Source organism: Sebastes fasciatus, chromosome 11, assembly GCF_043250625.1.
Source record: "Sebastes fasciatus isolate fSebFas1 chromosome 11, fSebFas1.pri, whole genome shotgun sequence".
In the NCBI taxonomy this organism is placed as follows: domain Eukaryota; kingdom Metazoa; phylum Chordata; class Actinopteri; order Perciformes; family Sebastidae; genus Sebastes; species Sebastes fasciatus.
In genome coordinates, this window is record NC_133805.1 from 35,537,399 (window position 1) to 35,550,484 (window position 13,086).

General features: G+C 44.6%; 1 protein-coding gene across 1 annotated transcript in view; it reads left to right on the forward strand.

Annotated features, from left to right (window-relative positions):
- The window catches only part of LOC141777799 (uncharacterized), a 133,526-nt gene extending 122,356 nt beyond the window's left edge, over positions 1-11,170 (forward strand). The window contains exons 23-25 of the mRNA XM_074652363.1: positions 1,814-1,942; positions 7,845-7,981; positions 8,125-11,170. Coding sequence (XP_074508464.1) covers positions 1,814-1,942; positions 7,845-7,981; positions 8,125-8,500 — 642 coding nt within the window. The 3' untranslated portion in view covers positions 8,501-11,170. The remainder of the gene's footprint in view (positions 1-1,813; positions 1,943-7,844; positions 7,982-8,124) is intronic.
- Positions 11,171-13,086: the final 1,916 nt, after the last annotated feature.

Consider the following 13,086-nt stretch of genomic DNA (forward strand, 5'->3'; position numbering starts at 1 on the left):
ACACATACTGTATGTTTGGTGTTATATCATTCATAGCCAGGGGGTCATTTTGTGTCTTCAAGCAGAGGAAGTAGTAATTCTTACCAGGAAGGACAAACTGAGTTTTACTGGTTAATGTATTTTCTTCAAAGAATGGCTTGACATGACTCTGTGGTCATTGGAAACAGATCGGTTCTGGTTCAATGACATATGCAGTAGATAAGATGGTAAATATGACTCTCTTAAGACAGCTCAAAGGAAGAGTGCTAAATAAGCTAAATGTGTGTTCAGACTGAACAAGACACATGTTTTTGCCGTGTGTAACTCCACAAAATTTGACGGCTGGACTGTCTGTGTTTATACAAACACTATTTTTAGCTTTAGCCAGCTAGCAATGTGTGCACCAGCCATGTGTGTGGAGCAGAGATGGGTACTCAAGTCTGCGACTTGGACTTGAGTGGCACTTAAGTTACACACAGTAACTTGAGACTCGAGGGAGATTTGGGACTCGTGAACAATCATTCATGATTACATCAACAAACACAAGGCTTTCATCCAGGAGGCCACTGGTCTTGTCCCATGCGTTAAGTTTCACTTTCACTTTACAATCAGCTGATCGTTGGTGTCCCGTGTTCACAACGTCAAGTCACATTTTCACTATACAAACGTAGTAGTTTTTAAGCCCAACCATGTTGTTTTTTTCCTAAACCTAACTAAGTGGTTTTGTTTCCTAAACCTAACTAAGTGTTGTTGTTTAATTCACACCATTAAGGACGTCTTCTCGTCACTCGTCTCATTCGCTCCAGTTGAAATGATTTGTAGGTCGTCGTCATGTTATTACATTCAGTGTTTCCCATTAATTACAGAGACAGTAGACCTGCCACAGTTTCATAATGAACCGAAAATATTTTTACACCATCTCGGCGGGTCAGGGACGGTGTGGGAGGATCCCCTCGTGGGGAGACCAGCTCTAGGTCTACTTGGAAAGGCCCGAGGTGAAGGTGTGTCTCTGCTCCGACAGTGAGCTTTACAGCAGCCCAAGTCATTTAACATGCTTTGTGGTTGTGACTTACTTCTGTGTCATCAGCATTCATATCTATACAACCACTGTTTATGATTGAATTTACTGCACAAAGTTGTTTAAAAGAGCACAAAGTTCTTCATAGATCTGGCCTCTTCATTTTGCTCTCAAATTGCACCAGATTGATGCCAGATGATAGAACGTTCATTACAACCAGATGAGACTTGAGACTTGACTTGAGACTTGCAAAAAATGACTTGTGAGCATCTCTGGTGTGGAGTGTCTGTGCTTTGTTTGAATGACAGCTCAAACTCTGACTGTTCCCAAAGCTTACCATGAACTTTAGTTCTCTCTCTGTTATTTCCTGCCCAGCCTTCCCTTCCATGAACTGCTGCTTTGGGATAAACGGGAATTTTTCACTCCATTTAAAACATTTTCAGCTCCTGCAGATGATTTTTTGCCTCAGTTCACATCGCCCAGCACACGTTTTCTGTCTGTTTGCATCCAATCCTGTCTTTGATCACGTTGCTTAATATTGTCTAATATTGTTTAACATTGTCATTGACACCTTACTGTTTGCCCATTTCAACCTGCACTGATGACTGATATACCCCACTACTCACAGTATACTACTCAAATGTACATACATGGAATTCATCTCTGATCTTAATTTGCAGCTTGAATCTGATGCTTTTGACAGTTTTTTGTTTGTGTTGCAGCTGCTACCGTACATGCTACCTATATATGTTTTTCAATGATTGCATAGTCCCAGCCAGCACTAACTTAACTTTTGTTTATGCATCTCCTTGCTAGACTTCCAGCAGTAGCACCAGCTCTTCTGCTCAGCGATCCCACACCAAGTCTCGCCATTCGCCCTCCTCTTGCGCACCAGAGAAGACACCTAAGGGCCAGCAGCAGGCCTCCCAGCAGCAGCCCAGCCAGGTAAATGAGCTCTGAGAGACCTGAGCGTAGCAGCTCTGAATCAGCATAGACTGAAGGAGAATTATTGTAATGCACCACCAAATGGCAACTATATGTGTGTTCTTCATATAGCAGATTAAACAACCTTAGTATCAGTACATTCAACTACTCAGTGGTAACTAACAGAGGGTAAACTTAAACCTCCCATCGGTGATTATCATTATGTAAATGACAACTCAAACAAACAAAAACCTGCTCTCTGTTTACCATGAAGTTACATAAATATTCAAATCTGAGTAGACTCTTGATGTACATTAAAAGCTAACCATATTAACTTAACTTGGTCCCTGAAACAAGCAGGTATCAAGCAGAAGCTTCGGTCGCAGTTAAAGGGTAACTTTGGTATTTTTCAGCCTGGACCCTATTCTCCCATGTTTCTGTGTCTAAGGGCGTATTCACACCTGCCTTGTTTAGTTGGGTTGAATGGAACCCAGGAGCGTTTACCCTCTTGGTGCGGTTTGTTTGGGCAGGTGTGAACACAGCAATCTCACTCGGGTGCACACTAAAACAAGCGGACCGAACGAACTGCGGTACGGTTCGGTACGCTTCGTTTGTGGTGAGAACATGATCCAACCTCATTCCGACCCAACTGAAAAAAGCATTGTGCCTTTTTGGATTAAACCAGCTCCAGTAGCGAGCTGCGCTGTGCACGTCAACACCAGACAACATTACTACAGTAGAGCCTACGCTTGCCCTCGCTATTCACATCAGTACTAAACAGGTGTAACGTCAGGCTGTGTTGAAGACCACGGGCATACCTGACGGATATTTTCGGCAGATGAGCATGTCATAGTTTAGGAGGGTTAATGCACGCCTCCTCCTCCGTCCTCCGTACGTCTTGATATGTGCCTTCGGCGACTCCAGAGCATCAATACATTGTTTTCCAGTCGCCTCATTTTAGAACTGTATCGTTGCCTTGAGTGAAAAATTGCTACGAGGTAAAAAAAAAAGGACCAAGATCAAGCCGTGTAGTTGTCCCTCCATTGTTGCGTTCTGGAAGTCTGCTCTTCTTTGTTTAATTCTGTGAGTTTTCCGGCATGGAAATTCTGACCAATTAGAGAGCAGTTTCTTTGCACAACAAAATTTTGGTCCGCTTGTAAATGCTGCCATGTGAACACAAACCAAACTCGAGGCAACATGGTAACAATTTTTCCCTGATTCTGACCAGAGCAAATGAACTACAGGTGTGAAAACGCCCTAAGTGACTAATAGGAACAACACTTTCTACACTAGCTTAACGGGCTGTAATGTAATCGCTCGGGGCAACTCCTCACCGTCAGTTTACGTCCACTAGAAATTGTTGTTGTTGCCACTGACAGGCTCAGACTGTTATTAGAAGTGTCTGACAGCATTATGGAAAGAACCCTACAGAGAAATAAAACATTTCTCTGACCTTTCACTTCCTGTTTGTCATTGTGTCATGTGACTTGTTGCCAGAAGACAACGGTGGAAACGTGAGTGAGAGTTGGAGAGAGGAGTACCGGTGTTGTCAGAGCTTGTTGTGTTGGAGTACAGAGAGCGTAGCTTAGTGGTATCTAAAAGATTTCCATTGTCATGGCTGAGTATTTAGAGGATTTCCACAATGTGGATGAGATGCAAGGTTTCAGAAGGAGACTTCTCAGAGCAAACAAACAGACGGGATCAAGTGAAAGGGTTCTTTCCATAATGCTGTCAGACACTTCTAATAACAGTCTGAGCCTGTCAGCGGCAACAACAACAACTTTTAGTGGACGTAAACTGACGGTGAGGAGTTGCCTCCAGCGATTACATTACAGCCCGTTTAGCTACTGCCGTCTGCAGCGTTCTCCTTCAATACTGGACCAGCTTCAGAAAGTGTTGTTCCCATTAGTCACTTAGACACAGAAACATGGGAGAATAGGCTCCAGGCTGAAAAATACCAACGTTACCCTTTAAGCCATTTGGAGTAAATCAGTGTAAATAAATTAAATAGAGAATCAGTCTACTGAAATATCATCTAAACTAGATGTTTTAATTTCAACAAAGTACATGAGCTATAGATAGATTAGAGGGGGAACTGGGTACCATCAATTGTATGTTTTTAGCAACAGTAGAACAATCAGTCGAGAGCTGAGTGAACCGTATTTGACTGATTTTACTGATTGCAGTGAGTTTTGGTGTAGAGGTAAGTTCTGTGGTTATTTTGTAGGTTTTCCTTCTTCTGTTTATGGCTACGGTCACGTTCCTCTTCTCCTTGGCACACTTCTTTCAAGATACACTCAGTACTCAGTAATGTCCCCATATCCATCATTAGAAACTCAACACACTTGACGGTTGAGTTTCTAGATCAGAGAATGGATCTTGACCTGCATGTAACCTGCATGGTAACTGTGTACAACCGTTGTTCATCTGGCAGTGAGGTGTGGAAATATTATTTGGGTGTCAAAAACTCAAACAAGGACACACAGAAGCCACCATTTACAGATATTAATAATCCAGCCGAAACGTCCGTCATTGATTACCCTCACATTTATATCATGAAGGATGACGTCATCATGTACGTTGTGCTCGGTAGCGCCACTGTTGAGTGAAATTCTCTCGATGTCAAATCTCTAATGACATGTTGTAGTGATTACAAAATAATCCAAGTTATTCTGAGAGAAGAAAAAGTAAAAAAATACATATTTCATATATTTTAATATTTTCTGTCATAGACAGTTTGTTTGTCCATTAAATTTACTTTTTATAGACTGATACTGATAATTGAAGAGAAATAGTACTGTACTTTGTCTTGTCATTCATGTGTGTTACTACTGTCTTTGGCCAATAGTGAGATCATTAACTTAAAGGGACTGTTTGTAACTTCTTACACGTACAAATCATTGCTGGTCGGTGTCCCATGCGCGCTCGAGTGTGGCTACGCTGTTCAGACTCAGACTCCAACACAAACTACAGTGAAGCACCAAAACCTCTTGGTTGTATCTAGTGAAGCCCATCTGTTAAACAGTGTTGGCCGCGGTCGGAGGACGCGGAGGAGACCGTAGCTTTGATCTCCATGACCGGAGTCTCTGCTGTACTCTGCTTCTCTGCCTGCCTTCACTTACACACCGCGCTCGTTCTGTCTCGCTCTCTTTCGCTCCACACATGTGCATGTGCGCACACTCCACACTGCAGAAGAGTTAGTTTAGCTCTGAGAATATCTAGTGAATGTTCAGTGGACGTTTGTGCAGAAATAACTGCTGCAGCTCCTCCAGACCAACAGAGGTTTCCCGTGTCTTGTGTTTCCCGTGTCTCTCCGCAGAGAGAAACGTTATCGTCTCCGACCAAAACTCTGGCGTCTCCCCTGTTCCCTCCGTCTGCGGTCGGGAGGCTGAGGCAGGAAAAGCCAACACTAGGATCAGCATTGATTCATGGAGAGACCTTCGTCTGGTCAGCTAACATTACTGCCAAGCAGCTGAAATGTAGAGTGATATTGTGCTTTTAGCTGAAGTGTGTCTCCTCTCTGTGTTGAGCGATGCTCGTTCATGTCTATTTAGAGCGAACACAAGCGCGAGCAACAAGACGCTGGGACCCAGGGTTACCTAGGGTTAACCCAGGAAAGGATTAGGGTTACCCAGGGTTACCTAGGGTAACCAAGGTGAGGGTTAGGGTTACCCAGGGTTAACCCAGGAAAGGATTAGGGTTACCCAGGGTTACCTAGGGTAACCAAGGTGAGGGTTAGGGTTACCCAGGGTTAACCCAGGAAAGGGTTAGGGTTACCCAGGGTTAACCCAGGAAAGGGTTAGGGTTACCTAGGGTTAACCAAAGAAAGGGTTAGGGTTACCCAGGGTTAACCCAGGAAAGGGTTAGGGTTACCTAGGGTTAACCAAAGAAAGGGTTAGGGTTACCCAGGGTTAACCCAGGAAAGGGTTAGGGTTACCCAGGGTTAACCCAGGAAAGGGTTAGGGTTACCCAGGGTTACCTAGAGTTAACCCAGGAAAGGGTTAGGGTTACCTAGGGTTAACCCAGGAAAGGGTTAGGGTTACCCAGGGTTAACCCAGGAAAGGGTTAGGGTTACCCAGGGTTAACCCAGGAAAGGGTTAGGGTTACCCAGGGTTACCTAGGGTAACCAAGGTGAGGGTTAGGGTTACCTAGGGTTAACCCAGGAAAGGGTTAGGGTTACCCAGGGTTAACCCAGGAAAGGGTTAGGGTTACCCAGGGTTAACCCAGGAAAGGGTTAGGGTTACCCAGGGTTACCTAGGGTAACCAAGGTGAGGGTTAGGGTTACCCAGGGTTAACCCAGGAAAGGGTTAGGGTTACCCAGGGTTACCTAGGGTTAACCCAGGAAAGGGTTAGGGTTACCTAGGGTTAACCCAGGAAAGGGTTAGGGTTACCCAGGGTTAAACCAGGAAAGGGTTAGGGTTACCCAGGGTTAACCCAGGAAAGGGTTAGGGTTACCCAGGGTTAACCCAGGAAAGGGTTAGGGTTACCCAGGGTTACCTAGGGTTAACCCAGGAAAGGGTTAGGGTTACCCAGGGTTAACCCAGGAAAGGGTTAGGGTTACCCAGGGTTAACCCAGGAAAGGGTTAGGGTTACCCAGGGTTACCTAGGGTAACCAAGGAAAGGGTTAGGGTTACCCAGGGTTAACCCAGGAAAGGGTTAGGGTTACCCAGGGTTACCTAGGGTTAACCCAGGAAAGGGTTAGGGTTACCTAGGGTTAACCCAGGAAAGGGTTAGGGTTACCCAGGGTTAACCCAGGAAAGGGTTAGGGTTACCGAGGGTTACCGAGGGTTACCTAGGGTTAACCCAGGAAAGGGTTAGGGTTACCCAGGGTTACCTATGGTTAACCCAGGAAAGGGTTAGGTTTACCCAGGGTTACCTAGGGTTAACCCAGGAAAGGGTTAGGGTTACCCAGGGTTACCTAGGGTTAACCAAGGAAAGGGTTAGGGCTACCCAGGGTTACCTAGGGTTAACCAAGGAAAGGGTTAGGGTTACCCAGGGTTACCTAGGGTTAACCCAGGAAAGGGTTAGGGTTACCCAGGGTTACCTATGGTTAACCCAGGAAAGGGTTAGGGTTACCCAGGGTTACCTATGGTTAACCCAGGAAAGGGTTAGGGTTACCCAGGGTTACCTATGGTTAACCCAGGAAAGGGTTAGGGTTACCCAGGGTTACCTAGGGTTAACCCAGGAAAGGGTTACGGTTACCCAGGGTTACCTAGGGTTAACCAAGGAAAGGGTTAGGGCTACCCAGGGTTACCTAGGGTTAACCAAGGAAAGGGTTAGGGTTACCCAGGGTTACCTAGGGTTAACCCAGGAAAGGGTTAGGGTTACCCAGGGTTACCTAGGGTTAACCAAGAAAAGGGTTAGGGTTACCCAGGGTTACCTATGGTTAACCCAGGAAAGGGTTAGGGTTACCCAGGGTTACCTAGGGTTAACCCAGGAAAGGGTTACGGTTACCCAGGGTTACCTAGGGTTAACCAAGGAAAGGGTTAGGGCTACCCAGGGTTACCTAGGGTTAACCAAGGAAAGGGTTAGGGTTACCCAGGGTTACCTAGGGTTAACCCAGGAAAGGGTTAGGGTTACCCAGGGTTACCTAGGGTTAACCAAGAAAAGGGTTAGGGTTACCCAGGGTTACCTAGGGTTAACCCAGGAAAGGGTTAGGGTTACCCAGGGTTACCTAGGGTTAACCCAGGAAAGGGTTAGGGTTACCCAGGGTTACCTAGGAAAGGGTTAGGGTTACCCACAGGCTGACAGCAGCAGCAGAAGAGCAGCCGGGGACAGTAACCGTTGTGTCTCTAAGATCAGCATTGTGCCGTAACTCTGAGAAACACCCATTGTCTGTCTCTGTCCACTCCTCACTGCTCAGACACCACCGCTAGCTTCCAACACCTCTCCTCCTCCTCCCTCTCTGCTTCTTCACCTTCAGCTTCTTCCACCTCCTCCTCCAGGAAACACTCTCTTCTGTCTCCCCCTTCAAAGTGTCCTTCTCGTCCGTCTTGTCCTTCCTCGGCCCAGCGTTCCAGGCAACAGGCTTTCTTGTGTCCTCTCTCCTCTTCCTCCTCGGTGAGAAACTCCTCCTCCAGTTCTCCATCAGACTCCCCACCTCGCTCCCCCTCTCCATCCTTGCCTTCATTTTGTTCCTCCACTCCTCCTCACAAGTCTTTTATCACGTCTCTGAATCTGAGTCATCTCTTCCCCTCATCTAGCCACGTCTTGTCGCCATCCCACGCTAACGTCAGCCCGGCCCAACACGGGCCTCGCAGCAGCAACAAACGCCAGCAACGCCTCGTCCTCACCTCCACCTCCACCTCCACCTCCACCTCCACCTTCCAACACAGCTATTACTCTTCATCCTCCTACTCTTCATCCTCACCCTCCTCCTGCTCTCTGTCCCCGACCTTCTCCTCCTCCTCCCCTCCTCCCCATCATGGTGAGTCATGGGGCGAGGAGTGTCCGAATGTCAGCTTCCGACCCCAGCTCTCCGGGCCGTGGCAAAAAAGGCACCGGAAGTCCAGCTGGCCGAGTCCTGTGCACGACGGCAGCGGCAGCCTCAAAGGATGTGATGTTTCATCTATTATTTAGGCTTTAAAAACATGTAAGTGCAGAGGGAAATGGGTAGGGCATACCCAACTGATGAAAGAAGCTAAGTTGCAGTGTGTTCCTGCAGAAATAGCATGTGATGTTTACCTTTCAACATTTTTGTATGGCTTGTGGACAAAGATGTGGCTTTTAAAACCTTGAAAAAATACAAGTCCGACCCTGATCTCCTTTTTAAGTCCAAACGTGTCATGCCTCTAGTCAGTCTCCCTCAGAGTCCGACCCATACATTGGTATGGTTGACATTATTGGCTGGTTTTAGCTTATCCCAGATGTTTCTCTATCGTCAGTAGGGATGCACCGATACCGATATCAGTATCAGGTATCGGGATCGATACTGTGCTCATGTACTTGTAGTCGTACTCGCAAAACGGCTCCGATACAACGGCACCGATACCACTTTACTGTGTTGCGCCCAAACCCGCTGGGCCGGGATCCCACCTTAGCCGGCTCACGTTCATTGCGCCATGGGGTTTTACTTGCACCCTCTGACTTGCGCGTGCTTTAGACTCCTTAGTCCGTGTTTCAAGATGGGTCGGGTGGGTTGCCGACATCGAACCCTGGTGCCTTTTATGTGGGCCGAGCCCCGATTTGGCAGCACAACGCGGTTGGGGCGCACTCAGGACAGTCCGCCCAGTCGACAGTCGCACATGGAGAAGGGGGGAGAGAGGGCGCAGCGAGCCCTTTGTCCACGGTGTCCGGCGAGGTCCGGGGGGAGAGCGCTGTATAGCTGCGGCCGCGAGCCACTTTCGCCCCGAGCCTTTCCAAGCCGACCTAGAGCCGGTCGCGGCGCACCGCCTCATAGGCGGGACTCCCCAGCCTGCCTTGTGTCGCTCTCACCCTCCAGCTGGCTGTTAACGAGGGTCTTTTGGCACAGAGAAGTACTCGTATCGGTACCCGGTATCGGCGAGTACCCAAATGTAAGTACTTGTACTCGGTTTGAAAAACAGTGGTATCGGTGCATCCCTACTCGTCAGTAACAAACTGCAGCACAGGCACACCAAAGATTTACTGAGGTCATTTAAAACTGCATCTCTTATCTGGAACATAACCTGCTGCGGAGCAGGTCAGGTGTTCAGCATCAGTTACCATGGCGATCCACCCCGGTAAGAAGTGATCCACCGTCGTGAAGTTACCTCGCTGACCCCAAATCCTGCTTCGTAGTACAGACCTCTGGCTTCTGTTCTCTTGTCAGCTAACAGCACATGTTGGACAAGGAGGAACATCACTGTCGAAAAATATGCAGACCTTTTAGAAATCTTTTAGAAGCCACTTTTAAAAAAATATTTATTAGGACATTAGCTAGTGAGTTACAGCTCAGAAGGTTAGGAGAGAAATCTATTCAAATAATACATTATTGTTATTATTATTATTATTATTATTATTATTGTTATTATTATTATTATCATTATATACCTGCTTGGTTTGCTTCTACTCCAACATTTCCAGTCTTTCCACAACCCCACCCCCCCTGTGACTTTTATCAGTCTCTTAGTGTCACCTGGTGGACGCTGCGATGCAGCCTAGACCACCTTTAGCTGTGTGTTTTCAGGATATCTGGACATGATAATAATGCGTTAACGCAATTGATCTTTCGGAGGTTGTAGCAGCTCAGTTTTAAAGCTCGAGTGAAGATACTGGTAACTAGAAAACCTGCTGAATCCATCGGTACCATGTTAAACTGATAAATAATATAATAATAATAATAATATTAAATAATGCTCCAAACTTGCGCAAAAGTTTTGGTGAGGAAAAACTGTCATGTTGGGCTGCAGTTTGCCATGTTATGATTAGAGCATATTGTTTTATTTTAAATGCAGTAACTGTGAGGGTTTCTGGACAATATCTGTCATTGTTTTGTGTTGTTCATTGATTTCCAATAATAACTATATACATACATTTACATAAAGCAAGAATATTTGCCCTCTCCCATGTTGATATCATTTGAATCAGTGGCAGACTCCGGCTGTCTGGGTCTGTCTTTATCATGTTTTATCTACCATTGATCTGAATATTGAATAAAAGGGTGAACAGAGTTTATTTTTCTTCAGACTAGTTTTATATAGTTCCAGCTTTGATTGCCACACACTTCATCAGCAGAGCATGTGATGTTGGATTACTGGTGTGTCAGATACAGGATGTGTGTTTTATTGAACGCTGTTGAATAGATTTCTTTGAAAAATAGAGGTTATGATTATCAATATGCAGAGTGTACCCAAAGACAGTCCTATACAGACTAACCTGTGTAAAGATTACATTGTGTCTATGTAGAGTTTATATGGAGACATGATACAGATCTATTAGACATATGGAGCTTCTTTCAACATAGCTGTTGTATATTGTATTATGCAGAACCGTTTCCATTTGTAGTGAGACTTTTGACTCACTCTTACCAAACAGAAAGAAGTTGGTGTTTCTTGTTTATTTCTTATTTGTGGTATAAGTTAATTGACAATGCTGAGTTAGTTCTTTATCACAGACACCTTCAGACCGTCTGCAGGGATGAATCCATCAACAATAAAGGAACTCTCTGGAAAATCTGTTTGTCAGAGTCAGATGAGACGATAACGTTTGGGCCTCGGGGAACCTGGGTCTCAGTCCTCGGGGAACCTGGGCCTCGGGCCTCGGGGAACCTGGGTCTCAGGTCTCGGGGAACCTGGGTCTCGGGCCTCGGGGAACCTGGGCATCGGGCCTCGGGGAACCTGGATCTTGGGCCTCGGGGAACCTGGGCCTCGGGCCTCGGGGAACCTGGGTCTCAGGGAACCTTGGCCTCGGGCCTCTGTGAACCTGGGTCTCAGGCCTCGGGGAAACTGGGCCTCGGGGAACCTGGGTCTCAGGCCTCGGGGAAACTGGGCCTCGGGGAACCTGGGTCTCAGGCCTCGGGGGAAACTGGGCCAGCAGCAAACACACTGGGACATATAACATATATACACATAAAACATAAATACACATATAACATATATACGAATATAACATATATACACATATAACATATATACATTTAACATATATACACATAGAAACATATAACATAATACATATAACATATATACACATATAACATATATACATATAACATATATACACATAGACACATATAACATATATACAAATAACAATACATATAACATATAGACACATATAACATACATATAACATATATACACGTATAACATATGGACACATAACATATAGACACATATAACATATAAACACATATAACATATACACATATAACAAACACATATAACATATAGACACATATAACATATAAACACATATGACATATAGACACATATAACATATAAACACATATGACATATAGACACATATGACATATAAACACATATGACATAGACACATAACATATAGACACATATGACATAAACACATATGACATAGACACATATAACATAGACACATATAACATATAGACACATAATATATAGACACATATAACATATAGACACATAACATATAAACACATATAACATATAGACACATATAACATATAGACACATATAACATATAGACACATAAAACATATATACACATGTAACATATAGACACATGTAACATATAAACACATATAACATATAGACACATATAACATATAGACACATATAACATAGACACATATAATATATAGACACATATAACATATAGACACATATGACATATAGACACATATGACATATAGACACATATGACATATAAACACATATGACATATAGACACATATAACATAGACACATATATCAAATCAAATCAATTTATTTTTGTATAGCGTCAAATCACAACAGAAGTTATCTCAAGACGCTTTATATGTAGAGCAGGTCTATGACCGTACACCATAGTTTTGAGACCCAACAGGATCCACCAAGCGCACTGTGGCCAGGAAAAACTCCCCGATTACTGGGAAGAAACCTGGAGCAGAACCGGGCGCAGGGCGGGCGGCCATCTGCCGAGACCGGCTGGGGGGATAGATAGATAGAGTGAGAGAGAGAGAGAGATAGAGAGAGAGAGATATAGAAGCAGCCACAATAGCAGTCTAGCAGCTGTAATAACTAATACAAGTAGGGCTGATAACACAAAACCAATAGTGGTGGATGGAAAGAGTGATAATACAACTATCGGAAAGCCGTGTCTATATAACATATAGACATGTGTCTATATGTGTCTATATAACATATAGACACATGTAACATATAAACACATATAACATATAGACACATATAACATATATACACATGTAACATATATACACATAACACCAACAAAAAGCATCATTTGCATTACGGAGCATAAAGCAGCAAACTTACCTACTCAGTCCAGCTCTAGGCATGATGGGAAATACAGACCATCGCTACAATATATAAATAAATAGAAATAAATCCGAATGTGGTCTGCAAACTACAAGTAGCCTACAGATCGGATCTAACAGGAAGTAACTATTTCTGTGAGTTCCTGTAAACATTATTTGAAGGCTGCTGGAAACTGTCCGACTTGACTGCAGCTTTTGGTCATCGCCGTCTGCTGCTGGTTAGTTGGGTTAGGTGTTATTTATTTAA